This window comes from Poecilia latipinna, unplaced genomic scaffold, assembly GCF_001443285.1.
Source record: "Poecilia latipinna isolate Pla-1442-1.1 unplaced genomic scaffold, P_latipinna-1.0 Scaffold747, whole genome shotgun sequence".
In the NCBI taxonomy this organism is placed as follows: domain Eukaryota; kingdom Metazoa; phylum Chordata; class Actinopteri; order Cyprinodontiformes; family Poeciliidae; genus Poecilia; species Poecilia latipinna.
This window is the reverse complement of record NW_015113363.1, coordinates 237173-263756: the sequence shown is the minus strand read 5'-3', so window position 1 is coordinate 263756 and position 26584 is coordinate 237173. Positions and strand designations below refer to the sequence as shown.

General features: G+C 40.1%; 2 protein-coding genes and 2 long non-coding RNA genes across 5 annotated transcripts; 1 reads left to right on the top strand and 3 right to left on the bottom strand.

Annotated features, from left to right (window-relative positions):
* Positions 1–194: 194 nt before the first annotated feature.
* LOC106955568 (gelsolin-like) lies at positions 195–18560 on the top strand. Of its 2 annotated transcripts, XM_015045831.1 has the most exons (17): positions 195–370; positions 5570–5770; positions 7196–7350; positions 7570–7731; positions 7857–8006; positions 8084–8173; positions 8894–9026; positions 9099–9403; positions 10195–10328; positions 11092–11182; positions 11340–11366; positions 14091–14261; positions 15956–16133; positions 16587–16708; positions 16834–16911; positions 16997–17057; positions 18250–18560. In XM_015045831.1, the coding sequence occupies exons 2-17, from the start codon at positions 5575–5577 to the stop codon at positions 18417–18419; spliced, it is 2223 nt and encodes a 740-aa protein (XP_014901317.1). In that variant the 5' UTR covers positions 195–370; positions 5570–5574; the 3' UTR covers positions 18420–18560. The 2 variants fall into 2 exon arrangements, with proteins under 2 accessions (XP_014901317.1, XP_014901318.1); XM_015045832.1 differs by lacking the exon at positions 11340–11366 and having other exon boundaries at positions 198–370.
* Positions 718–7652, bottom strand: LOC106955570 (uncharacterized). The gene is made up of 2 exons (XR_001426607.1): positions 7563–7652; positions 718–3124 (listed from the first exon to the last, which is right to left on the bottom strand). It is a non-coding gene; the product is annotated as an uncharacterized LOC106955570 (long non-coding RNA).
* LOC106955569 (uncharacterized) lies at positions 3678–5563 on the bottom strand. Its single transcript, XR_001426606.1, has 2 exons — positions 5369–5563; positions 3678–3993 (listed from the first exon to the last, which is right to left on the bottom strand). It is a non-coding gene; the product is annotated as an uncharacterized LOC106955569 (long non-coding RNA).
* Positions 18561–20254: 1694 nt separating the features above from the next.
* LOC106955574 (erythrocyte band 7 integral membrane protein-like) lies at positions 20255–26084 on the bottom strand. Its single transcript, XM_015045838.1, has 7 exons — positions 26069–26084; positions 24853–24995; positions 24114–24186; positions 23160–23242; positions 22741–22944; positions 21726–21860; positions 20255–20733 (listed from the first exon to the last, which is right to left on the bottom strand). Exons 1-7 carry the CDS (start codon positions 26082–26084, stop codon positions 20545–20547), a joined length of 843 nt encoding a protein of 280 aa, XP_014901324.1. The 3' UTR covers positions 20255–20544.
* Between the last annotated feature and the right edge of the window lie 500 nt (positions 26085–26584).

The window sequence follows — 26584 nt, the reverse complement described above, 5'->3', positions numbered from 1 at the left end:
TCCAAAAAAGTTACAAAAGTAAATGTAATTGAGTAAATGTAACGAGTTTCTACCCAACTCGGTTTAAAACCTATTTATTTAGGGGTAGCAGGGTAAAAATGAATAAAATAAGTGATTTTCAGTTTGTTTAGTTAATTTGGATGCTCGTTCTGGTGTTCGGACGCCGCAGCAGCGGGCCGGGTCAGGGAGGGGACTGTTCGGGGTGTGTCCCGTTCCGGCAGCATAAACAGCGGCTCAGCGCTCTCTGCCACGCCGACTCGACGCCTCTCCGCCCCGGCTGCAGCTCGGAAGCGCTCCCCATCGGCTCGCTCACACCCAGGCAGCACCCATTCATCCACCCATCCGTCCGTCCATCAACCTCCACATTCAGGTTATCTCCGCGTTTCTAACCATCTCTTCTCCGTTTAAATCACAGGAAGGCAGATTACGGAATTATAATCTGGGTTTTACTGCAGCCTATTTATGGCCTCGATTGGAATAACGGCCTGATGTCAGTAGGAAGCGCGGTGAATAAAGGATCGCGTTTGTTTAATCGGACTTTTTCTTTTGCAGAGGAGATTTAAAAACGGACTAAAAGTGTTTTTATTTGCCTTTGTGCAACGCAGCAGGCGCCATATATGGGACTGAAACTGCAGTTCGCATGTCTGTGGTTGCACACTCACTCACTCACACGCAGTCAGTTCTTACAAGATGAGGGAAATATGGCAAGGAATTTTGTATTTATTCTGTATTCACACCTGCATGGGTACAGCTAGATATTTTCAAAGTACAAACAGTTGTTAAATACAAAAAGAAAGAAAGAAAAATCCCAAATAGAAATTTGGCGCCCCCTCTTGGGTGGCGCCCCTATTCAGTACCCACCCACTTTTTGCATCACTGGTCCTACTAATTAAATCTAATTCGATTTTCTGTATGTGTAGAGCTGCAGTTGCAAACAGATGTTATTTTAGGTTCAGTTATTCAGAGTTTTCTGTGAAATGTGACTCCAATTTATTACAATTGCCTGTTCACAGATTTTTTTTATAGAGCAAATCTAAGATATTCTAAAGCAAATGCAGCTTTGGCAGCTGAAATAAGTCATACTTGTTTACAAAGCTGCCGATCTACAAAAAGCATAATTTGCAGTCTAATTTATTTAAAGGTTCGCTAGTTTTTATATTCATAATAAGCTAATAGACCTTACTATAGAGCTCAGTTACACAAGTGAACTCTGCAGTTCACTTGTGTAACTGAGCTCTAGAGCTCAAAATGTTTACTTATTAGTAAACCTATTGCAAAATGTGTTTTCCCTCAAAGATAAGAGTTGACTTATTCAAACTAATTTATATTCATATTGCATCATTGCAAACAATAACATGGTTAGCAAAGATTACAATGTTTATGTCAATTACTTTTCTGCCTATTGACCTCATTTTCTCAGCTAAAAATAATTAGTTTACTAGTTTACCTAAAAGTTACCTAACATTTGAGGCTCAGATTCTCTTTAGTTTGCTAACAACACAAGGTTTGTCCTTACAAATTGACTAGTAATGTTTATTATGACCTTCCAAGTTAACTAAAGGAACTAAAAATGGAAAATTATTAATAATTAGTGTACTTCATAAATGTCTTTTAGCATCCACAGTACAATTATGACACAATTGCTTTAAATGCAACTATAAACCCCCAAAACATTAAACTAATATTAAATATTTTTGTCTTCAGAAGAAACTAATAAAGAATAAAATGCACAGTTTTTGCATTACTATTTCATTACAGAAACTAAAAGTTAAAAAAAGACGTTAGAATGACTCTTGGTCCCGTCATGAGTCATATTTGGTTTCTATGGAGACAAACTGTTTTGAGGAAGTTTTACCTCCACATCCTCAAAGTGTGTGACAGTAAAACCAAACTACTCAGGAAGAGGAGTTGAAAGTCAGATATGAGATTTTCCTGAACTAATCATCAGTTTTCTGTCACAGTGCATGTTTTCTGTTGGGTTGGACTCTGGGGTGCGTCTCCTACTGTTGACATGCGGGACATTTCCTTTCAGCTGTTGAGCCCAGATGCCCTAATTTGGCATCCTGTCCTCAAACAGCTGAACCATGGCTGATAATGCAGGCAATAAACTACAATATAGGTTAAATTAAAAACTTCCTGATGAATGATTTCATTCAGTCACATAGGAAGCGACTTATCAATGCTAATTAGCAAACTGTGTAAAGGAGGTTGGATTGGTAGAATTAGCGCCTGTTAGCTCATTGGTTTTTGTTTTGGTTTTTTGTAACTCTTCCATTAAGGATATTTCTCTCATTCTCTCCACAAATATTTGAGATCCTCTTTGAGGACACTTTAACTGCTTATTAAACCGTACGAAACTGTCTTAGCTAAGCTAACTAGTTAACTAGCACTAGCATAGTTTCCCCTGAAGCTAACGGCTATGGCAGCTTCAGGGGAAGCTAATTTTCACTTAGGGAAAAACGCCACACCCATCACTACTTCTAGCTGCCTTGTCAGGGGGGGGATAAAGTCTTCAGTCATTTTTTAATGCCTGGTTAAGTTTATTTTGTGGTGTTGTCAGTTGGTAAAAATAACTGTCATATCCCTTCATAACATGGAGGCCGTCCCTAACCCAGAGGGAAGCAGCGAGGATGCACAGATCTGTATCTGATGCATCACAACAGAATGAGGAAGAATGGCATTCAAGGAGCAAATGAGTCATGAGAAACCCCCTCCTCTCCGCTGGAGGAAGGCTCTTATTTTTACCAGGGTGGGGGATGGAAACCCCAGACAAGCTGTCAAGGCCTTAAAATCCACTTAACTAAACCTTTGGGTTCTTTTTCAGCAGCAGACGGACCACAAAGCACAATACAAACGTAGTTTCTCTTCAAATGAATTCCCAGTTTCTTCGCAGTTTGAGTTTCCAGTCAGACAACAGAGAGACAGGCTGGTGGACAGTGGGGGAGGGGACGAAGTATGCGAGGACGGGTGGCCCGGCTGCCTGTCCGCACAGGAAGGGCTGGTGGGTCGAACTGGGACACGATCCGTCTGCAGAGGCGGTGAGCGACAATCGTATGACCCGTTCTGTTTGACAACAGCCTGTTTTTATTCCAAAAACATCTTCATGAGTCACCAGGCGAACGCACTGCAAAAACACAACATGGTACAAATTACTTTAATCTAGTTTCCAGTGCAAATATCTTATCAAATAAAATAAACTGAAAAGTAACTTTTCAGCTAGAAATAGCTTTTTTTTAGTTAAAAAGTACTGGCATTCCCATATGATAAGTGGGAATGTTCTACCAGTGGAACTAGTGCTTTTTCATCAATATTAAGAAATTATTTACTGAAACTTGCTTAAAAGTTACTTGTAAGTTAGCTTTGTCTCATTTCAAGTGCACTAATATATTTGCACAGATTTTGCAGAGTTAAATCGACTCTGTGTCGAGTCTATTTGGTTCTTTTCCGAATTGAGTTATTAATTTAACTCTTCCAGTTATTCAACAAGAGCTGGAGTCATTTTAACACTTTAAATAGTTGTAACTCTGCCATCGCTTGTTGATTTAACTCTGCAAATGTTGCAGTGAAACGTATGAAAACATGTTCCTGGTGCTTTTAGTGGCACTTTTTGTGGAAATTCAAGGCAAATATTGCAGGAAAACAATTAAAAAGTGGCTGAAAAGCAGCATTTGTTATTATATATGTTTTTATAAGAGCCACCTGTGATCTGGTGTGACAAACTGTCGTCTTGCTTAGCATTAAAATGAGCTTTTTTTTAATTTAGTTTTATTAGTTTCTGATAATATATACGATAAAATATCAGTTTGATTGTGAGTAACAGGATGTGTTTCAGTTTTCAGTGTTTGAGCTTCACTGTTACATAAGAGGAAGAGGAGAAACGAGGCGAACAAAAAGGGAAGCTGGTCTCGGTTCCCTGGACTCATCACTTCCCTCTGATCCCTCTGCCGGGTCGGGATCAGATTCCTGCCGTGTCTGTGGGCTCAAACTGCATTCCTGTGGAAAAACAAACTGTTAGTTCTTAAATACAAAAAAAAAAATCGAGTTTAAAACAGCTGGGAATTAAATTTTAAAGATGTAAAGTTCTGGTTTGCTACAGATTAATTGTTTTCAGTATCTGTTGCGTTTACTGTCCAAACTGCTTCTTGAAATGTAACTAAAAATAAAATGTTCAACTCGAGGTTACAACCATAAGGAAGGAGAAAAAAAATCTAAATTCTGAGAAAAATGTTACAATTCTGAGATTAAAGTTAGAAGTCTGAGAAAACACCTGAATTCTGAAAAGAAAGTTTAAAAAAAATTTCAGAAAAAGCAAAAATTTTGAAAAATAAGTTTTAAAAAATCTGAGATTAAAGTCCAAATTCTGAAGGAAAAAAAGTCCAATTTCATAGAACAAAGTCTTAATTATGAGGAAAAAAGGTTAAAATTCTGTGAAAAGACAGGAATTTGACTGTTCTGAGAAAACAGTCAAATTTCTGAGAGAAAAATCACAGATTTAACTGTCAGAATTTTATTTCTCGTAACGTCCCTAATGGCCTTCCATACAACCCGGTTCAGATAAACCTAATCTGTCCCTGTGGCGCCGAGCATCTTCTGGATAAGGATGAAGTGTTTGCTATTTGTGAGCGCAGGTGTTCAGGACAGACATGTTTCTGCTTGGGGAGCTGATGGAAGAAAACCTGTTAGCGGATGACATACATAAAAAGAAATCTGTGTTAGAATGGCCTAGTCAAAGTCCAGAACTAAATCTAATTAAGGATATGGGGCGAGACTTGAAGAGTGAGGCTCTCTCCAGTAAGACTTGCATCTGGAACTGCAGTGACAGTCGGTTCAACAAAGTCAAGACTGTAGCTGATTACAAATGCAAGCCACACTTTTCAGATTTCAGAAGTTGTTAAGCAGCCGTATCTGTGACCTTGTTGTGGTTTGTGGTTGTAAAGTGACAAAATGTGACAGTAGGTGTGAAACGTTTTGGCTGAAAGTGGGAATTAATACAAAGAACACTGTAAAAACACAAAACCTTAGCAAGTAGTTCAATTTTTATGGCAAATATCTTAAAAACACTTTAAATAAGACAAAAACTAAAGTATTTTTTAGCAAGGTGTAGAGGCTTGTTTTAAGCTAGTAAATACTTACTATTGACAAAAAATTCTTAGTCCTACTGCAGATTATTTAACTTAACCTGGAAAAATTGTCATTATACGTAAAATAGTATAAAAATGGCACTAGAACTTTTTCATCATTATTAACTTAAAACAAGCTCTGCTGAAAAGTTACTTGTAAGTTAGTTTTGTCTTATTATGTGCCATAAAAATTAGACTAAATTACTTGGTAGGGTTTTGTGTTTTTACAGTGTTCAGCAGTAAATTACGTTTTTCTCTTCCTGCTTCGGCTTTCTGCACATGCAGCGTTTCGGTTGCCACCACCAGGATTTCCTCTTGGCGGTGAATCATCCTCACGCTTGTTAATAACCACCCAGAGCCCTGATCTTTATCTGCGTAACCGTGGTGACGGCGCTCAAAGGGCGCGGCGGCCGCAGACTGAGGCTCATCCGCAGTGTTTCCCTCTGTAGGCAGGATGGCAGCGCAGCACGCCGAGTTCCAGCGGGCCGGTCAGAACCCGGGTCTGCAGGTGTGGAGGGTGGAGAACTTCGACCTGGTGCCGGTTCCGGAGAACCTGTACGGCGGGTTCTACACCGGCGACGCCTACCTCATCCTCAACACCATCAAGCAGCGATCCGGGAACCTGCAGTACGACCTCCACTTCTGGCTGGGTGAGAATTAGAGAAAACACAAATATCTCTGTATTTATATTTAAAAACCGAGATGTTTTCAGTTTTCCCGTTGCGACTCTATTTGACTTGCAAGGCGTGATGATGATGATGATGATGATGATGGCTCTGACTTTGTTCCTCTGGATTCTCAGTAAACTGTTCCGCTGCTTTGCATGTTTCTCTGAAATTCCTGTAAACATTTTATTATCCAACAGTTTCTGCACAGAACGGCTCTCCTGCTCGCAAAAACATCAGTAAACACGACGACGGATAAAATGTGAAATCACTGAATGACCAGCTTCGCCTTTTTTTATTACCACACTGTAAAAACTCAAAATCCTACCAAACGTTTTTATCCAGTTTACTGAGCAAATATCTCAAAATAAAGCAAAACAAACTTACAATTAACTTTTCAGCAACATACAGGAGATTGTTTACGTAAATAATTCATTAATATTGATTAAATAAGGAGATATTATTTCACTTACAACAAGAAACTATTCACATTTTATAAGTGAAATAATCTGACAAATTATTTTTTATTTTTAATACTAGAAAAATGTTTTCTATTAATTTTTATAGTAAGAAAAATTTGCACATTTTTAATATTAAACTAATAAAATTTTTAATATTAAAAAATGATATGTTTTTTAATCAATATTAAAATATTATTTATGTAAAACAAGCTCTTATAGCTTACTGAAAAGTTACTTTTAATTAGTTTCCTCTTATTTCTAGTGTATTAAGACAGTTGACTAAAAACTGCACAAAAATACTTGGTAAGATTTTGTGTTTTTACAGTGCAGGAATTGGTGACACGTTAAAAGCAGAATTATATTATAAAATAGTAAAAACATAAAACTTCCAATCCCCTTTTTCTACCTACAAACATGCTAGCAGTAAAAATAAATAACATTTTATTGGTTTGTTTATTCCAGAAGCAGAATAGTTCATGAATTTGCATTACAAATGTTGGTTTAAGCCATTTTTTGTTTTACCATATTATCTTAAGCTTACGGTTTCATTATTTGAAGTAAGCTTATCTTTATTGATTCCTTATTGGAACCGACTGTTGGTAGACTGTGTTTGGGTGGCTTACGCTTTGATTATGATTGATTTATGTTTTAAATTCACAATACTGTTTGGTGTTTTTGTTTTTAAAAGCTACAACTGAGCACTGTACTTGGTTATGTGTCTCAAAAAAACAGATTTACCACTAGAAGTTGTTATTCTGGTTCCTAAAGGAGCGAAAATCTGGTTCAAACTGGAATCAGATCCAAAATAATTGGAAATATGGAGAAATATCGTTAAATAAATGAAAAATGTTTTGTGTCTTTACAGATTCACCGCTAAATTTAAAGTCTTTGTATCTTCTGGACTAAGAACAAACAATACTGATAAAGTGTATTTATTTTTCCGATGTAGGTGATTTCTGCAGCCAGGATGAGAGCGGCGCGGCGGCCATCTTTACTGTCCAGATGGACGACTTCCTCGGGGGGAAACCCATCCAGTACCGCGAGGTGCAGGGACACGAGTCCAAAACGTTTCTGGGCTACTTCAAATCTGGAATCAAGTACATGGTAGGACGTCTCCAGGTTTCCTTTAGCTAACAGGATTGTTCTGCCTACCGATAGCATGTAAGAGAATCGTCTATTTGCCCTCCAGCGTTGTGTGGATGCACAACATTTCCAGATGAAAACTAACATCCAAAGGTCCCACATGCACATGTTTCTCTGTCTCAGTTACTCTTTTCTTTACGTTTCCTGTTTGAAATAAATAAATATAAATGTACCTTCCAGAAAGGAGGCGTGGCTTCTGGGTTCAAACACGTCGTGACCAATGAGGTGACGGTGCAGCGGGTGCTCCAGGTCAAAGGTCGGCGTGTCGTCCGGGCAACGGAGGTGCCAGTCAGCTGGGACAGCTTCAACCAGGGCGACTGCTTCATCTTGGACCTGGGGGCTGTGAGTCAGACGGAGAAGATCCTCATTAGTTATGGAACAAAATATCATCTGACCAGAAACAAATAAACCAGCTGCTTCTGCTAATTTAATTGGTTTATCTCTGGGCTCTTCCTCTCATCCCGCAGGAGATCTACCAGTGGTGTGGCTCCCAGAGCAACCGCTTCGAGAAGCTCAAGGCTACGCAGGTGGCCAAGGGTATCCGTGACAACGAGCGCAGCGGCAGGGCCCGGGTGTACGTCTGCGACGAGGGAGCGGAGAGGGAGAAGATGACGGAGGTCCGACCGGAAAACCCACTGAAGCAAACGGCCAAACAAACGGAGTCGTTTACTGAAACCGCTGCCTCTGCTCACAGGTTCTGGGGCCCAAACCAGATCTGCCTCCTGGGGCTTCGGATGACGTCAAAGCTGATGCCTCAAACAGGAAGCGGGCGAAACTGTACAAGGTCAGAGCGTGAATGTGTGAGCAGATGAGAGAGGATCAAATCAAACATCCACTTCGTCTGATTACATTTAAACGGTTCTCAGGCTTAGCGGTTAGTGTTACAAACGACTGAATGTCATCTGCATAGAGAACAATAACCCAAAACCAAACTTCTCCTTTCTGAAGGTTTTACACTTGTTTGACTTTCTCTAGTTTATGTGTGTAAACATAATAAAACAGATTGTCTGGATTTATAGGTGGCCTATTAACTGCTTTACAAACATCCCACACCATTTGCTCAACCATCCAAATCGTTGGTGTGTCAGTCACTTTTACAGCTTGTAAACATCAGCTCAAAACCAGGCGATTTGAGTCAGGTGACCTGAAAAACGCAGTGAAAGTGGTCATGTCAGGGGAAACGTTTGTTAAACCTGCTTAAGCAAAGCTACAGCCACAACAGGAAGTTAGCGGAAGTGCTGTAGCAGAACTAGCTGCTACAGGATGTTAGCTTTATTGACATCAACATCAAAATAATGTTACCACTTAAACTTAGCTTTAGCGCTAGAGCTCAGTTTACTGCAACAGGAAGCTGTAATCCCAGCCAGTCCAATGCCAACTCTCCAGATTCTCCTCAGTTCGGGGTGATGTGGACTTCCGGACAGATCCGTCCTCATTCTGGTTGGTTTTTTACGTCGTACTGGTTGGTACTGGGACATGACTCTTCCTGTTTCACATGTTCCAGGTTTCCAATGCCAGCGGCGGCATGACCGTTACTCTGGTGGCGGCGGAGAACCCGTTCGCTCAGAGCGCCCTGGAGTCCGGCGACTGCTTCATCCTGGACCACGGCTCCGACGGCAAGATCTTCATCTGGAAAGGTCGGCGTAAACTTCGTCACAGGAAGTACTTCTCCCAGCAGCGGAAGCTGAACTCAGTGATTCTTTCTCCAGGCAAAGACGCCAACATGGACGAACGAAAGGCGGCGCTGAAGGCAGCCGACGAGTTCATCAAGAAGATGGGCTACCCCAAACACACGGAGGTCCAGATCCTGCCGGAGTCGGGCGAGACACCGCTCTTCAAGCAGTTCTTCAAGAACTGGCGCGACAAAGACCAGACTGAGGGTCTGGGCGTCGCCTACATCGCCAACAGCATCGCCAAGATCGAGAAGGTGGCGTTTGACGCCGCCAGCCTGCACGAGTCGTCGGCCATGGCGGCGCAGCACGGCATGGTGGACGACGGCAGCGGAGAGAAGCAGGTGAGACGGGATTGGTCAACGAGCAGCTCTCAGTTAGCTACGGAGCCCCCTACTGGACATCGGGGGGATTTCTTTTCTTCTGCGTTGAATCGCAAAAGTACGATGGAGTATTAGAGCCATACTACAAAAAATAAACCAAAAGGATAAAGTCAGAATATTACAACGATATTTATTTTTATGACAATAAACTTGTTTGAGAGCAAAGTTGTACAAGATTAAAGTTAAAATAATATGAAGTCAAAATTACAAGAATGTCATAATATTATGAGAATAACCATACAAGAGTTGAAATGATGTCAGAATAAAGTCATAATATTACCAGAATATTCTTAACCTGTGAGAGAATAAAGTCGTAAAATTTCGAGAATAAAGTTAAAATACGACAATAAAGATTAAATAATTTGATCTTAATTAAATTTCAAGAATAAAGTCAAAATAATATGAGAATAAAATCAAAGTAATACAAGAAAAAAAGCCGTGATATTATGACTTTATTTTCAGAATTTAATTTATTTTTTCTTGTACTTTTGCAATTTAACACAAAAGAAAATAAAATCCCCCCATGTCCACTAGGGGGCTCCATAATTCTCTCTGCTAACTTTCTGAGTTACTTTTAACTCAGAATGAGCAGCAAATGTAAAAGCATTACAGTAACACAACACTCATTAATCTGCAGTATTAAATCATAGTTTCTATTGGTCTTAATATTGTGAGTTTAGCAGAATATTTCAGGTGGAAATATTTAAGACAATTAAGACAAATACTGATTTATTTGTTCGTCACCATGTCAGATCTGGCGTATTGAGGGATCCGATAAGGTGGCGGTGGATCCGTCCACATATGGACAGTTCTTCGGAGGAGACAGCTACATCATCCTGTACAACTACCGCCATGGAGGACGGCAGGGACACATCATCTACATGTGGTGAGAAGACGCCGCACTTCAGCACCTTTCCTTCGTCTAACGCGTCTGCTTCAGCAAAGTTTATTAAGCCTCACAGCGGTCGCCCAAATTGGCTTTGATTTTAAATCTTAAGGTTGTGTTTATCCCTGTTTGTACCATATGTTTTCCTTCCACTAAACTTTTATTAGTATTATTAGATACAGCAGTGACCTCAATTTCTAATACAAATATTTTAGTGCATGTTATATTTCACATCTTGATATAAAGGTAAGCAAGTGTTTGGTTTGTTAAAAATGTAAATAAAATCTTTCCACTGTAAAAATCTTAATGTTTTAGTTTCTGGCACTTGAAATTAGACAAAATTAACTTACAAGTAACTTTTTAGCAAAATACAGGAGCTTGTGTTTAGCAAAATATTCCTTAATATTGTTGAAAAAGTTCTAGTTCCACTTGTAGATTATTTAATTTACAACCAAACATTCTCCCATCTTATAAATTAAATAATCTGCCAATGGAACTAGAACTTTTCATAAATATTAAGGAATTATTTACTTAAAACAAGCTGCTATATCTTCTTGAAAACATACCTGTAAGTTAGTCTAAAAACTAGACCAAAAGTATTTTTTCTTTGCTTTTGCAGTGAATTTTTAATAATTTTCTACCACAGATTTTCCTTCCACTAAACTTTAAATTAATACAGCCCTCTGACGTTTTGTGGCTTTTCACCGTCTGAAAACTTCCTCATAACTTTTCTGTTTCCAAAATGTTTGGTTTTGTTTTCCAGGCAGGGATCGGACTCCAGTCAGGATGAAATCGGCGCCTGTGCGATCCTCGGCTCCCAGCTGGACGACGAGCTCGGCGGTGGTCCTGTCCAGGTGCGACTCGTTGTTGTCATGGCGACTTCCTCTTTCCTTACGCTCATGAACTCTCGGCTCCGTTTCCTCCTGACCTTTCCATCCTTTCATTCCCCGTTCTGTTGTTATTTTTCTTCCGCTGCTTCTTTGCTTGTTGGTTTCTGCCCCGCCTCCTCAGGTTGTTGGTGCTCCTATAACCACGCAGGTATTTCCCTCCCCACCTGCTTCTCCTCTGCTGATGTTGAACTAACCGTATGACCTTTGCCTCTGACCTCACCTCGCATGGAAAACATTTTGTGTTTATGTTGCTGCAAGCAAACAATCCATTCATGCAGAATCAGACAACGACGGCGTACTGGGGCCTTTGTAGATGAAAGAAATAAAAAGGATGAGTACATTTCTGCCAAAAGGTCAGAAATTTTGTCATAAATTTCAGAAATTTTCTAGGAAGAAAAAGGACATTTCTGAACTCCAAAAGTAAAAAACTTTGAGGAAAGATTCAGAAATTTCAAAAGTAAAAAAGTTAAACTTTTGAAACAATTAGAAATAGAAATTTTTCTGAGATTAATCTCAAAATTTCTGAGTTGTTTCTAGCAAATTTGTAATTTTTCCAACACTGAAATTTCCATGTTTTTTTATAGAAAAATTTTGAGATTAATCTAAAAATATCTTAGTTTTTTGGCAGTAATTTACTCCCCTTTCTATCTACAGTTGCCTTTATTTTCCGTTGTAGAAATTGTCCTTCTGCCACATCATCATCTCCAAACTAACCCTTTTCCTCTATTGGAAAATTGTTTTAATTTAAATAAATCCTATTGCAAAATTTAAGTTTGTGCACCTACAGTTATTTTGAAAAGAAAGTACACCCTCCTTCTGTTCTATGGAGATCTAAATTTGTTTTAGATCTCCATAGAACTTTTAGATTTGAGCAAGACAAACTAATTTTGCACATTTCCAGTCAATGACTTTAATGTTTATAAAATCACAAGAGAAATCTGTTTAAATCTAAGTACACCCCTGCTGCTTCCTTAATACGGGGAAATAGTAACTAAAGCATTTGCTGTCTTAGCCATGAAAGTGGAGATATTTGTCCGTAACGAACAAACCCTGAATGGAGAAAAATTGCTCACACTCATCATGTAGGCACGGTGGTGGCAGTGTGGTGATGTGGGCATGTTGGGGTCACTGGGTCGACCTTGAACTGGTGGCCTCACCCAATGTGAGGCCACCAGTCTGGAAGCTGAAGTTTATCTAAAAACCGCACAGACTAAACAAGAAAAAAGGCACAGTGTTGCAATGTCCTAGTCAAAGGCTGGACCTCAGTCTGATTTAATCGCTGTGGTGGGAGTTGTGCAAAAACAGTGAAGCAACACTGGAAGGAAGAATTAGACGGAAAGTGAATGAGTTATTTCTGCTGAAAGGTGTACTTACTTTCTCACTCAATCAATCAATCAGCTGTTTGTTTTTGGGCAGGGTGTACTTTCTTTTAAAACCACATAAATAATAAACATTCTACAGACTTTTACATGAACTAGACCGTTTTCTGCTTTCCTGTTCGCTCCGTTCCCTGCTGACTACGGCGATTCATCCAACAGGAAGTGACAAACTTCAAACTGCGCTGCAAACGTGATGAACGTGTTGTTTCACACGTCATGTTTCACACGTTCATCACGTCTGTTGATCTAATCCGGAGCTCGTCTGTAAATATTTATCTCTCCTGGCTCTTCGGGATTAGCATGATCTGGATTGTTGACTGACGGCGCCGCGTCACAGCTAAAAATAAAGATGGCGGACATGACTTCGAGTCTCCTAACTGCCACAGTTCAACTCTCTGCTGCCATCTGGTGTTTATTATAAAAACTGCAGCATAGAACAATTTATTACAGAACGTATTTAAAACGTTCAGTTCTTTTAATTTCAATGATTTTCAGCTCATAGTTAATAAAAAAGAATTAAAGGGGACCTAAAAAAAATCTAAAAGGGAATTTTAACATAAAAATGTGGCATCGTGGCTTACAGGTTGATAGAGAAGGTCACAATAAACGATTCCTAAATAAACTGTCTGTTCACACTGTGAAAGCATATTGATTGAAAGTTAAGTGGAAGGAAAAGTGTGGTAGAAATATGTAGGCAAGATTCAACTGTGAGTTGTCAATAAGACACTACAAGAAGGTTAAGTCATTAAATAAGCTGGCTGTTCACCAACATGGATACATAGTCATGAAAAGTTTAGTGGAAGGAAAATCTTTTTTTAAAAACTTGAGATGAATGCTTGGATAGTTGGCTTTACTAGAAATTAGGTTTTTGTGGCTTACTCTCCATATGGAAGGTGTCAATGGCTGTCCAGTCAGAAGTTGTAGATTTTTTAAAAACAGTTTTCCTTCCACTAAACTTTACATTAATATGCTTGCACTATGGTTACCAACCAGCTTCTTTAGTGATGATCCTTGAGTCTTAGCCTGTTTGTGGAGCATTTTAATGACAACTCAGAGTGGTTAAGCCACAGTTGTAGCTTGCCGACATATACTTTTTCCTTCCACTAAGCTTTCCATCAATATGTTTGTATATTAGTGAACAGCCAGCTTGTTTAGAGATGGTCTATCATGGCTTACCCTACATGTAGAGAGTGCTAGTAAGCAGTTGCATTAATTTAATCAGTTTATCCTTCCACTAAACTTTCCATCAAAATGTTTGCACATGGATTAACAGTGATTGAGTCTCAACCTGCTTGTAGAGCGTTTTAATGACAACTCACATTTCCAGTCATATGTTTGCACTCAGCAGTGATTGTGTAGACAATAACATGATTGTATTCATTGATCGTTTTGATGACGTTGATCTTGATCAGCATTTGATGATGTGGATAACACACAGCTCTGAGCTCTGAGCGTCCCGTCTGGGCCGGCTAACGCTGCTGTCTGTGCGCCAGGTGAGGGTGGTCCAGGGCAAGGAGCCGGCCCACCTCATGAGCCTGTTCGGCAGCCAGCCCATGGTGGTCTACAGGGGCGGGACGTCCAGGGACGGAGGCCAGTCGGCTCCGGCAGAGACCCGGCTCTTCCAGGTGCGCTCCAACTCTGCGGGGCACACCAGAGCCGTGGAGGTGAGTGGTGATCGTCACGTCGTTCTGTCTGCTTCTTGTTTATCTATTTGGAGTCGATTTATCCCGTGAAGAGGCCCGGCGCCAGCCTTAACAAGTGTCGCCTGCTTAGCCGGAGCAGAGCTGATTCCTCTGCGCCTCAGAGCAGATTAAACGCCGTGCAGCGCCGCAGAGAGAGGTCTGCTCGGTTATTAACAGACACACTGTAGTTTATTTTCAGGCGCCGTCCTGCTGGCACCATAAACCTTCTAGATCTGTATTAATCCGCTGCTGAAAATAGTCCCCGAACACCATTTGCTCTTGTTTGACTACGAATTGATGCGCTGCAAAAAAACTGAAAGTATTTTTAGTCCAGTTTCTACTGCAAATATCTAATTGAAATAAGGGAAAACTAACTTACAAGTAACTTTTTAACAACATCAATGTTGTTAAAAAGTTAATTAACATGATAAAAACTCAGTTTCACTGGCAGATTATTTCACTGTTCATATGGTAAAAATGTTTTGTTATAACTTAAATAATGTTCCAGTCAAACTAAAACTTTTAAATCAACATTAAGGAACCCCACAGGGAGGATCTGGGTGTTTTAACTCCCTCACTTTTCATTGCTTTGCTCTAAAACTTGCATTTCTGTGGCGCTGTTTTAATTCCATCTATCTAATTCTGCAGTGAAACTGATGTGACCGCAGATATCTATGGAAGCAAACAATGACAAAACAGTTTGTGGTGTGATTTTATCTCAGATATGCGTCTGACTCATGTTCCACCGATGTACCTTATTACACTTTAAATAGGACAAAACTAACTTACAAGTAACTTGTCAGCAATAAATCCAAACTTGACTTAAGCCAATAGTTCCTTAATATTAATGAAAGGTTCTAATTCCATAGTCGGATTATTTCAATTATACCTAGTACTTATTCATTAATATTAAGGATTTACTGACTTAAAGCGGACCTATTATGCAAAATTCACATTTTGCACGTTTTTAATAAACCCTTTGGGTTTCTACTGCTTCTAAAAACAGTCGAAATATTTAAAAAAAAATCACTCTGGTGGTTATTGTTTCATGTTTTTTGGTGTCTGGAAAATGAGTCGTTTCACAAACTTCCTGATAGTTAAGTCACAACCGAGGAACTCAGCTGTTACCTAGGAACCCCAGAAGAGTTCCGCCCGTCACCTAGCAACCCAAGCTGAGCTTCTGCAAGTTTGGTCAGCTAGTTTTAACCACTGTACAACGGCTGCTGGAAAAGACAAGTGTTTTGCTGTCGACTTGCCATACAGGAACCTGCATTCTTGTTGTAGCGCAGGAGGGTCCACTTCTGCTTTTCAATTACACAATTGTATAATTACACATTTGTTTGCAGTCATTTTTACATGTGAGTGTAAACGTTTAGAATAGCAGCAGCTTATCTGGATTTAAAGTGACAAGATGCCCGAAAACAGCTCAAAATAAGCAGAACTAATTAGACTAAAGTCTGATTATCTAAGAATTATTTGTGCAAAAATTGTAATGAACATTTTTCATTACAATTTTCCATCCTAACCTGTTCAAGGAATCATAATAGGTCACCTTTAAAACAAGCACCTATATTTCCCTGAAAAGCTCCCTGTTAGTTTTGCATTAGAAACTAAAGCAAAAGTAGATTTTGTGTTGTTTTAGCCCGTTAGCCTTCAGCCTCTCTGTGTTCCTGCAGCTCGACGCCGTGGCCTCCAACCTGAACTCCAATGACGCTTTCGTTCTTGTGAGCCCCGACGGCGCCTCCCTGTGGGTGGGAGTGGGCGCCAGCGACACGGAGAAGCAGGGAGCTCAGCAGCTGTGCGGCATCCTGGGAGTGTCGGCGTCCGACGAGCTTTCAGAGGGAGGAGAAACTGGTGAGCACACTGTAAAACACAAAACCTTACCAAGAAATCATCGTCTAGTGCAAATATTTAGTGAAATAAGTCAAAACTAACTTAGAAGTTACTTTTCAGCAAGATATAGGGGCTTGTTTTAGGTAAATAATTCCTTAATATGATTAAATATGGACAGATTATTTCACTTATTCCAGAAATAATTCCGATTTTAAAGGTGACATAATCTACCAGTGGAACTAGAACTTTAACATCAATATTAAGGAATTATTCACTTAAATCAAGCTCCTGTTTCATGCTGAAAAGTTACTTGTAAGTTGGTTCTGTCTTTCTTCAAGTGAACTACGATATTTGTATTATAAAGTACTTGGTAAGATTTTGTGTTTTTGCAGTGTAAGGCGGTCATTAGCTACAGTAAACCTGGTTTACTAGAAGACAAAGGGTTCTTAAAGTGACGGCGTGTTATTTTTCCAGATCAGTTCTGGGCCGCTCTGGGCGGGAAGGCAGAGTACCGCACCTCCACCAGACTCAAGGACAAGATGGACGCTCACCCGCCGCGACTCTTTGCCTGCTCCAATAAAACCGGGAACTTTATCGTAAGTTTTTCCCAACAAATTTTAAAACTCCTGACAATGTCCAGAGAAAAAAAAGAACTAATTAAGACGGGATACCAGCTTCGGTTCACCCAAAATGTTTACCCAACAACCGTTCTCCCTCACAGATCGAGGAGGTTCCCGGGGAGATGACCCAGGATGACCTCGCCACTGATGATGTCATGATCCTCGACACCTGGGAGCAGGTAAACATCACAACTTCCTGTCTGCTATCAGTTCTGTGCTAATGAGGACGATGATATAACCTGAACCAAACCTTTTTCACTTCAGGTGTTTGTTTGGATCGGGAATGAAGCTCAGGAGGAAGAAAAAACTGAAGCCATGGCGTCTGGTGAGAATAAACAGAAAATATTCACACCTTACAGACAGAAACTAAAGAAACTTTCGTAAAAACACGAAATCTTAACTATTTTCAGTCTAGTTTCTAGTGCAGATAACTCAGTACTCTTGAAATAAGAAAAAACTAGCTTTCAAGTAACTTTTCAGCAAGAAACATGAGCTTGTTTTAAGTAAATAATTCCTTAAGTTCTTGTTCCATTGGTAGAATATTCCGCTGTTACCTAGCAACGCCCATCCCGTCGCCTAGCAACCAAGTTCTAGTTGCACTGGCCGATTAATTCACTTATTACAAGACGTTTTTCCCATGTTATAAATAACCTAGAACTATTCATCAATATTAAGGAATTATTGACTGAAAACAAGCTCCTATATCCTGCTGAAAAGTTATTTGTAACTCGTAACTAAAGTTTTGTCTAATTTAGTGAACTAAGATGTACTGCTGTTCTAGAATAGTGGTGTCCAAACTTTTTGCCAAAACTGGCTAATTTGAAATACTGGTGGGTCACAAAATTAGTTAAATCAAATTAATTTTTAGTTTTACCTGCTCAAAAATAAGAAATTTTAAAAATCTGTATATCATTAATGATTCAAAGCCATAAAAAGGGATTCAAACTGTTGCCTTATTAAAATAAAACACATTTTTAAATTTGTTTGATCATTATTGTTTCAGATCAAAAAGGGCTAAATACCGGATTTCCATTTTATGTTGGGAAGTCACAGGTGTCAAACTCGAGGCCCAGGGGCCAAATCTGGCCCACTCTAGCTTTATATGTGGCCCTCTGGACTCCAAATTACATCAATAAGTCCCTCCAGTTTTTCACTAATCTGCAAAATTCACAAAATCAAAAATTTTTTCTGATTTTTACTGCACTTTTTTTCTCAAAATTGGCCAAAAAAAGTGACAGCTGCCTCAGCCTCAGGTTATAGTCTGTGATCGATATGGCGATTATTAAAAAGCCACATATAACGCAAGTATTGTAAAAAAATCTTTACTAAATTAGCACCACAAAATCTGTCATTTTGATTGAAAGGATGTTTGATTTAATTTTAAGAATCACTTACTGAATGCTGGTATTTTACCAGTTTAATTGGTTTTATCAGTATATTCTGGCTGAACCGGCCCTTTAAGAACATTCAGTTAAGACCCTGATGAAATCAGTAAAGATGGCTTCCTGCTCCCTCAGCGGTGCGCTACATCGAGACGGACCCGGCCAACAGAGACGCCCGGACCCCCATCGTCAAGATCAAGCAGGGCTTCGAGCCGCCCACGTTCACCGGCTGGTTCCTGGGCTGGGACCACGACTACTGGACCAGCGACCCGCTGGAGCGGGCCATGGCAGAACTGGCTCTGTGAGCGAATCGCCGCCATCGTCACTCTTCCTCTTCAAGCATCATGCAACGAACGCCAGGAAAGGCTTTGTTTCTTAGCTTCCAGCTCAGTTTGTTTTAGTTTTTTAGCTTGTTTTTCTGCCAGTAGTGCCACATCAGTGCCTTTGTTTGTATTAGAACCAACAGGAGACATTTTGTTTTGCACTTTTAAACTTTTATCGAAGACTGTTCTAATTTTATATTGAATCCGCAGCTCAGATGGAAAACAAGCGATGCCTTAATCTCATTTCGTTTATCGTTTTAAAGGTACAGGACCTGTTTGCTGATTTCTTTCATTTCTGTATTTATTTTTTAATTATCGCCAGAAACCAGACTCCTTTAAAAAGAAATGCAGCTGCTTCCGTTTCAAATAAACTAAATTCAACATATTTCTGTCGTCTTTCATTCACAAACCAGCTCACAAATGTGTCTGTGGGTCGAGTCTTTATTTAAAGTCCTCATAAATATTAAATATTGAATTTAAAAATCACAGAAAACAAGCTGGTAAAAAATAAGATGCATAAACTTTGAACATCCTCAGCTCTGGTGTTGTGTATGGAGTTGTTGACAAAAGCTTTAAATTTATGGTTTTTGTTTTTCAAAAGTAAACATGTAAAAATTACAACATATTAGGGCAATTGTAGATAAAAATTCTAAGAAATTTTTGAGAAAAAAAACAGTAGAAATTTCTGAGTTTCAAAACTCAAAAACTTTCAACTTTTGAAACTCAGATCATTTCTGAAAGTCAAAAATCTTCTAGTAAATTTCCTGTAAAAAATGTGTAAAAATAATTTCTGAATCTTTTTTTTATTCAGAAATTTCCTTTTTTTTTGTCTCATGTTTTCAGGATTTTTGGCAGAAATTTTCTTAAATTAATTTCAAAATTTCCAGTTTTTTGTTGTAAATTTGCTCCAACCACAGAGTGTAAAGTGTAGTTGGAGGGTTTTCCTTCTTCCTGTGATAAAAATGTGATTCCACTCACTTTCTGCAGAAAACTACTAAACTGCTGCAGCAGCACAAACTGATCAGTCAAAACATTATGACCACTAACTGGTGGGAGTGAAAAAAAAATATGATGTTGGAATTCAGGGTTTCTTTTTCAGATTTCACACTTTTCCAGAAAAAAACCATACATTTTTCAAGCATTTATTAATGACATTTTGGATACTTAACTATAAGATTCACTAAATGTGTTTTTTAATTTAAAATATTAACAGTTAATTTCTAAGACGGAGCAGGAAAGTTGGATCAACCAGGGAGAAAGTTAACATCCTATGAGTCAGGAAGAAATGGATCAGATTAAAGAACATGGATCCAGAACCAGCAGCCGGATGAACAGTGAGTGAAAGGAAAAACATTTTAGTCGGATCTTTCATTGATTCAATGAAGAATCCAGATGATGCGTCAAAGTCGCTACTTTTGATCCCGATCTTTAGTGAAGTGGTCATAATGTAATGCCTGATCACAACATGCTACAAACAGTTCAGCTAACATGTTGTACGTTATATTTAATAGATTAACAGAAAGTATTCGGTTTGCTAAAAATGTGAATAAAATCTCCCTACACTGTAAAAACACAAAATCTTACCAAATTCATTTGGTCTCATTTCTACCGCAAATAACTTCACACATCAGAAATAAGACAAAACTAACAAGTAACTTTCCAGCAAAAAACAAAAACAAAAAAACTTGTAAGTAATTTTTCAAGCATATTGTTTCAATAATATCAGTGGAACTACAACTTTTTTGATCAATATTAATAAATTATTTACTTAAAACAAGCTCCTATTTCTTGCTGAAATGCTACTTTTGAGTTTTGTCTTACTTCAAGTGTACTACGATGTTTGCAGTAGAAACTAGAATGGAGGTAAATATTTTGTGTTTTTGCAGTGTGTGGCTGAAATGTGGTGAAATGCTGTTATAGCATCAGGACAGGTTAGGTGTGGATGTGTGTTTATCTTTGATTTAACAGCAGGAGATTTGGTTTGAGGTTTCTTGGATCGTTCAGTTAAAACAATTTAAGGAGTTTTAAAATCCAAACAGCTGCTTTCAGAGGCAGAAGGCCGACCTGACCCGTCTCTGAGTGTCTGTGTGTGTGTGGGGGTTCTCCCTCAGTGTCTCTTCAGGCTGTGCAAAATGTCCATTGGCAGCGGGAAGATGATGGTGGAGTTCTTCTCGGCAGCGATGGTGTTGAGGGTCTGCAGGTAGCGCAGCTGCAGAGCCGATGGGGACTCAGAGATCACCAGGGACGCCTCCTTCAGGGCCCGCGACGCGTTCATCTCGCCCTCAGCCGCGATCACCTGCAGGAGGAAGAGGAGAGCCTTCATCTCCACATAAAACCTAAGATTCAAACAACTACTCCCAGATTTTCCAGAGATAAAACACTAAAGCTACGTCCACACTGCAGCCTAATGTGGCCTGTATCTAATATTTTCACGTCAGTCTGAACATCACAGATCGTTGTTTTTTCCAGGATATTTGGATACGTGTTCTTAAATCCGATACGTATCTGATCATTTTAAATGTGACCGAGTCTATTCGGTCGGCTTGCATTCATCCGACCTGAACCTGTCAGGTCTCCCGTTTTGGTCGGGAAACGACCGTATTTTATCCTCTTTCCCGCCGTGCTCCCGTTTTAGTATTATCCTGTAAATTGCCCGTATTTGGTCACCAACTCTCTCCTCCCCGCTCTACCGGGTATGCCTGAACGTCATCGATACTCGACAAACGTCACTAATCTGAGTCCGGGACAAAAACAATAAACATGGCGGACGGCTATGAGGACTAAGTTGTTAATATGCCGACTCCAGTCGGACAACAACTTTAAAATCTGAAGATATGCTCCACCGTTAGCATCCATGTTTACTCACGTAAACACCGAGCACGGCTTCTTCTTCTTCTTTTTATTTTATTATGGCAGATCGGAAGCAGCTCCCAGGAGCATACCGCCACCTACTGTACATGAGCGTGTAGCACTAAGCACTTCTTTTTTTCGTTACGTCAGACGTTACTGCGCCCTCTACTGCGCATGCGGGACACTTACAGGTCGTTTATAGTTCACATACAAGTGGGACATATTTGGAAGTGTGAACGACCACAGCAAGAAAAAAAAAAGGATTTGGGTCATTTCAGGCTGAAATGTGAACGTAGCCTAAATTAAGCCTTTATGTTGAGCTTCTCAGCACGACATTATTAAATGCCACATGAAGGGATAATGGGCCTTTATCGTATTGTTTAAGATTCATGGTGATAAATCAGTCATCCTGGCTGACGGCGCTGCGCTCCGCCTCACCTTGGCTCTGGCCTCGCGGCTCGCCTCCGCCTCGGCCGCCATGGCTCTCTGCAGCTGCAGAGGCAGCTTCACGTCCTTGATCTCCACGCGCTCCACCTTGATCCCCCAGTCGTGTGTGGCTTCGTCCAGAGTGGCCTACAACATTCACAACTAACTTCCTGGCTACTCTTCACTGTGTAGCTAATCTTCTTTAAATGCTTTAACTTTTCAAAATGATGTTTGGCACAGTGCTATTAAATTGTACTTTCAGATTTTTCTTGGTGCCAATTATGTTGCTCTTTTTGCTCCGTTTCCTAAATGTAATCTTGAAAATGGCCAGTTAAATGTGTAAATGCTGCTTTTCCATGTTTAAAAATTTAGTTAATTCATTCATAGTTCCTACAAGTCTGAACCAGACTTGTGGGAACTATGAATGAATAGTTCATAATTCCCACTATGAACTATTCATTCATTGTCTGCACCATCTTGGTAGGCAATGGCATCATGAGGCATAGCGAACCCACGGGTTCGAGACCAACATAAAGAAAATATGTGGACACTCTGAACCACCGTACAAGAGAAAGATACATGAACAAAATGGCTGCTGCCGGAATCGATAACTCTTCTTGTGAAAACAAGTTTCTGGTGACTGGCAGGGTAAGTACATGTCCATGTTAGCTAGCAGATAAAAGCCACATTAGCTAAGCTAATTTTGCTAGCTCGGCCGCAAGTACTACAGTACTCAAGCAGTTGTAATGTACTTATATTGTTTATAAGGTAGATAGGAACAAAGCAAGAACTAGTTCTAATTGTTGTCACAGCAACTCAAAAGCAACTGCCTACCAAGATGGCTGCCAGTTACAAAGTTCATGGAAGTGTGACGTCACATTGAAACGAAGCTTCATTTCCATACTGTAGATTATTTTAGAGGACGATACTTTGAGAAGGAGGTTAAGCACAAGGAAAGAGAATCATAGCCGAACTAAATCAACAAACCTTCATTTTTGATGAATGGTGGAGGGGTTGTGTGTTCTACCTGCATGTTGTGAGCGATCTCCTCGCGGTCGGACAGGATCTCCGCCAGGTTCTTGGTGCCCAGGGCGTTCCTCAGGGTGGTCTGGGCCAGCAGCCGCGTGGCAGCGTCCGCGTTGGTGATGTTGGCCACGGCCAGGGTGGCGTTCTGGACCCGGTAGTACACCACGCCATCAACGCACACCGTCACCGAGTCTTTGGTCAGAACCTGACAGAACGGGAACATTTTCATGTTGGAGCTCAACAAATTCATCTGAAGGTTAGTTATCACAGCATTTTTACACTAAAATCAGTTTTTATTTGCTTTGTGCTGTTTTAACTTTCTTAGACATTGAATTTTGTTTCTTTATTAACTCTAAGCCATAATCACTAAAATAATAAATGCTTGAAATATACCATAAGTGTATAAAAAGCAAGTCGCACCTCTTGTGGCGGGATGTCGAAGATGATAGTTCGCATGTCCACATTGATAAAGACGTCGGTGCACGGTACGATGAAGAACAACCCTGTTGTGTCACAAGAACGTAAATAAGATTTACCAGTGTAAACACAATAATGAGAAAAGCTGTCAAGTCAGACTCTGCTGATGAAACTGCAGCTGTGCACAGGGATGGATGATTGCATGCTTCGGTCTCCGTGACTGGCAACACATCAGCAATGGACTTAGAGAAACGACTGTTGCTCTTCATCTGTCTGGGTTATGAGGCAATTTCTAAAGAATTTGGAAAATTGCTAAATAAAAAAGTTTCTGAAGAAAATACCAATCAACGAACACAAGTGAATGCTTTCTACATGTTCTTGTTTCTTCACAAGAACTCCAAAGCTCAAAGAATGACCCAGTGTTATAATGTCACTTTTAAGACTTTTTAAGACCTTTTAATGCTAGCTTGAATTAAATTTAAGACCAAAAAACTATAGATATAGGGATCCTACTGGCTCATATGGGTTGGCAACAGAAGTGAGCCAGTGGCAGAAATGATCGTCGTCCACCATGATAGACAAATAAAAAGCTACCTAGCCAGCTAGCAAATTCATATTAGCAGCTAGTTAGCGGTAGCCTCAACCATCTCAAGTTGCAGAACAAATGAAGACATCCGCCTGCGATTCAAAATTTTTCCGCACAGAAAAGTCCGGCAAGCAAAAAAAAATCTAAATACAATAGCTTACTTGAGGCCAATTTACACGTTTTAAAAGTATTTAAGACTTTTTAAGGATGCCCTGTTATGTTGTCATCACATCCAATTTATCTTCCAAGCTCTCAACCAAACAGTCCCCTCTAGTATATATAACATAAATATATTTTTATCTTTGTTGCTAAAAATAAGTTAAAGAAAATGAGGCGATGTGAAAACCGGAGCCGTTTAAACCCAGACGTACCCGGTCCCTTGGCTCCTCCTTTCAGGATGCGCCCAAGGCGGAAGATAATGGCTCGCTCGTACTCCTTCACTATCTGAACAGAGAAAACACAAGGATACGTTCTGTATTTTTAATATGTAAAATAAATAAAATCAAAATAAATATAGTCATGGTAAAAACGAGACACTTATAAGTTCCACCATGTTCAACGTACAGCTCTGGATAAAAAAAGAGAGAGGTCCATTGTGAAAAGTGAAAAGCAATTGAACTCTGCTGCAGTTCGAAGGCATAAGATGCAAGCAGACCGGAGACCGCTCCATAAGCAGGAAGTGAATAGGAAGTTTAGGGAATTCTGGGTAACAACAAAACAAATGTGTGAGTCTAGCGCTAGCGGGAGAAATAGAGAAATAACTTGTGGGCTTTTACTAAACAAAAGAGAAATCCTACATTTCTGTTTCTATTCTGTGAAAAAGGATGCTGCGCTCTGTGTCTACCTCATAGGTTTTTGTGTTGTTTGCTTGGTGCAGCGCCACCACAGGCGATTGGGGGAACAGGTTTCCTAATGGTTTGATTCATTTGACTCAGTGTAGTGTGAAAGCGAACCGCACCAGCTGAAAATGTAACAAAAGTTTCAATTTTGGTTCCCAATCAAACCAAGTCTACCGGACTAGTCAAATATATGCTAACACAAAAAATGTAATTAAATTAGTTTGTGTTTGCTTTAAAACCAGGTCTAACTTAGATTTGATAACCAGCTGACCTTATAGCACATCCAGATGGAGAGAGGGAACGTGACCAGCACCAGCAGGAGAGAAAGTCCAACCAGCACCCAGCCGAACATGCCAAGGCCAGAGTCTGTGTGGTCCAGAGCTAGGAGAATAAATAACAGTGTTAAGATTATTTCTTACACTTCCACCTAATATTAGACCAAACTGTTCTTCCTCCCTTTCATTTTCTTACATTGTTGTAAATTCAGCCAACAGTGGCAGGAAAACAGTGATCTCTCATTTCCCTATTAACCAGAATATTTACAAGTCTCCTTTCATAACTTACCAACACTTTTTCAACCAGTTTCCTTTATTTAAATTATCTCTATAATATCTTTAGTTTATCCTTCTCCCTCTTTCATTTTCTTTCACCAAGTCTTCTTTTCTGAGGTGAAGGAGCAGAGAGGCATCTGGCCAAATCAGTGCCATGAGGGAGATGTTAAACAGGCACGTGTTATTGGAAATCTCACATCTTCAACAAATAATTATGGTCTGTATTTTGTTGCTAAGAAACAAAGTAAAGTTGTTCAAGTTACGATGAAAGTGAAGCGGAACGGCGTAGCAGCAAAAGCAGTGAGATCGCGAAATTGATGCAAAGTTTGGATACCGGAGCGATCGGTAGCATGCGCTTGGTGATTTGTTTTCAGCTTAGTGGTTTTCCGTTCTGTATGTAAAGGATTATGTGAAGAATGAACGCGCAGCAGGCAGCTCTGCTTTGAGCCGGAAGACGAAAAGGAGTCTGCGGGTTTCATTTTTCACTTTTCGGGCTCATTCAGTGAATGTTTTGTGACCAGGAAATGCTTGAATGCAATATGACGTCCATTTTTTTCGATTTCCTCAAATGTACCACATTTCTAAAACACCCAATGAAAAGGTGTCGGTATGTTGCTGTGGAGAGAGGAGACCTGCGGTGCGAGACGGGAAGAGACCGGAGCGCAGTGACGCTTTGGATTTTATTAGGTGTGTTTCGGATGAGTTCTTTAGACGATAAGTGTGTTAGTTGGAGTTTGAGTGTGTGTGCAGTGTTTGTAGTAGTTTTGTTAGTCTGTGTGTCAAAATAAGCCATCGTTACATGGCTGCAGAGCGAGCTCTGATGCACGGAAGAGGAGCAGACAGCCAGGCCCCTGTGTGCCAGTAAAATGGTCCCACAAGGCATCAAATACAGAACACACTCCCACACACAACAGGCTTCTAGTGGCTTTGATGTACCAGTGATGTCACTCATGCTCTATGACATCACTGATGACTGTGATCCATCTCCCTTTGATGCCAACTCAGTTGCTGTACATGTCAAAGGAAGAACACTTGTGAAGAGTCCAACAGCATTACTCAGAAAAACGTTGCCAACAGGATGGAGAGAAGACTTGAGAAGGAAAACCTGGAGCTCAAACAGACCGTCGAAAACCTCCGGCGTAAAATTGAGGACTTCAAGTCTCGGTCTTGCAGGCCCAGTCGCCTGCAAGCACAATATGATCTACTGGAATGCCAGAACAACGCTCTCCGTGGGCAGCTGGTGTCGCTTTGTGAAGAGATGTATAAGAAAGAGCGCCAATATCAGGATGATAGAGAAGAAGCAGAGGCGTTAAAACATGTCCAAGGATTTCTGAGAGGAGAAGTCCAGGAGCTTCGGACGGAGCTAAAAACGACAGAGGAGAAGGTGGATCAGCAGGCCACAGAGCTGGACGATCTTTGGGGACAGCTGGACACTCTGCGCAGCATACAGTG

Bases quoted from the DNA above. Each gene is read 5' to 3' on its own strand.
- LOC106955568 (XM_015045831.1), top strand. From the start codon at position 5,575: ATGGCAGCGCAGCACGCCGAGTTCCAGCGGGCCGGTCAGAACCCGGGT. The intron at 7,732-7,856 runs GTGAGTCAGACG...CTCATCCCGCAG, and splicing joins TCATCTTGGACCTGGGGGCT to GAGATCTACCAGTGGTGTGG. The intron at 8,174-8,893 runs GTCAGAGCGTGA...CACATGTTCCAG, and splicing joins AGCGGGCGAAACTGTACAAG to GTTTCCAATGCCAGCGGCGG.
- LOC106955574 (XM_015045838.1), bottom strand. The intron at 23,243-24,113 runs GTACGTCTGGGT...GTGACACAACAG, and splicing joins AGGAGGAGCCAAGGGACCGG to GGTTGTTCTTCATCGTACCG. The intron at 22,945-23,159 runs GTGCGACTTGCT...CCGTTCTGTCAG, and splicing joins TCGACATCCCGCCACAAGAG to GTTCTGACCAAAGACTCGGT.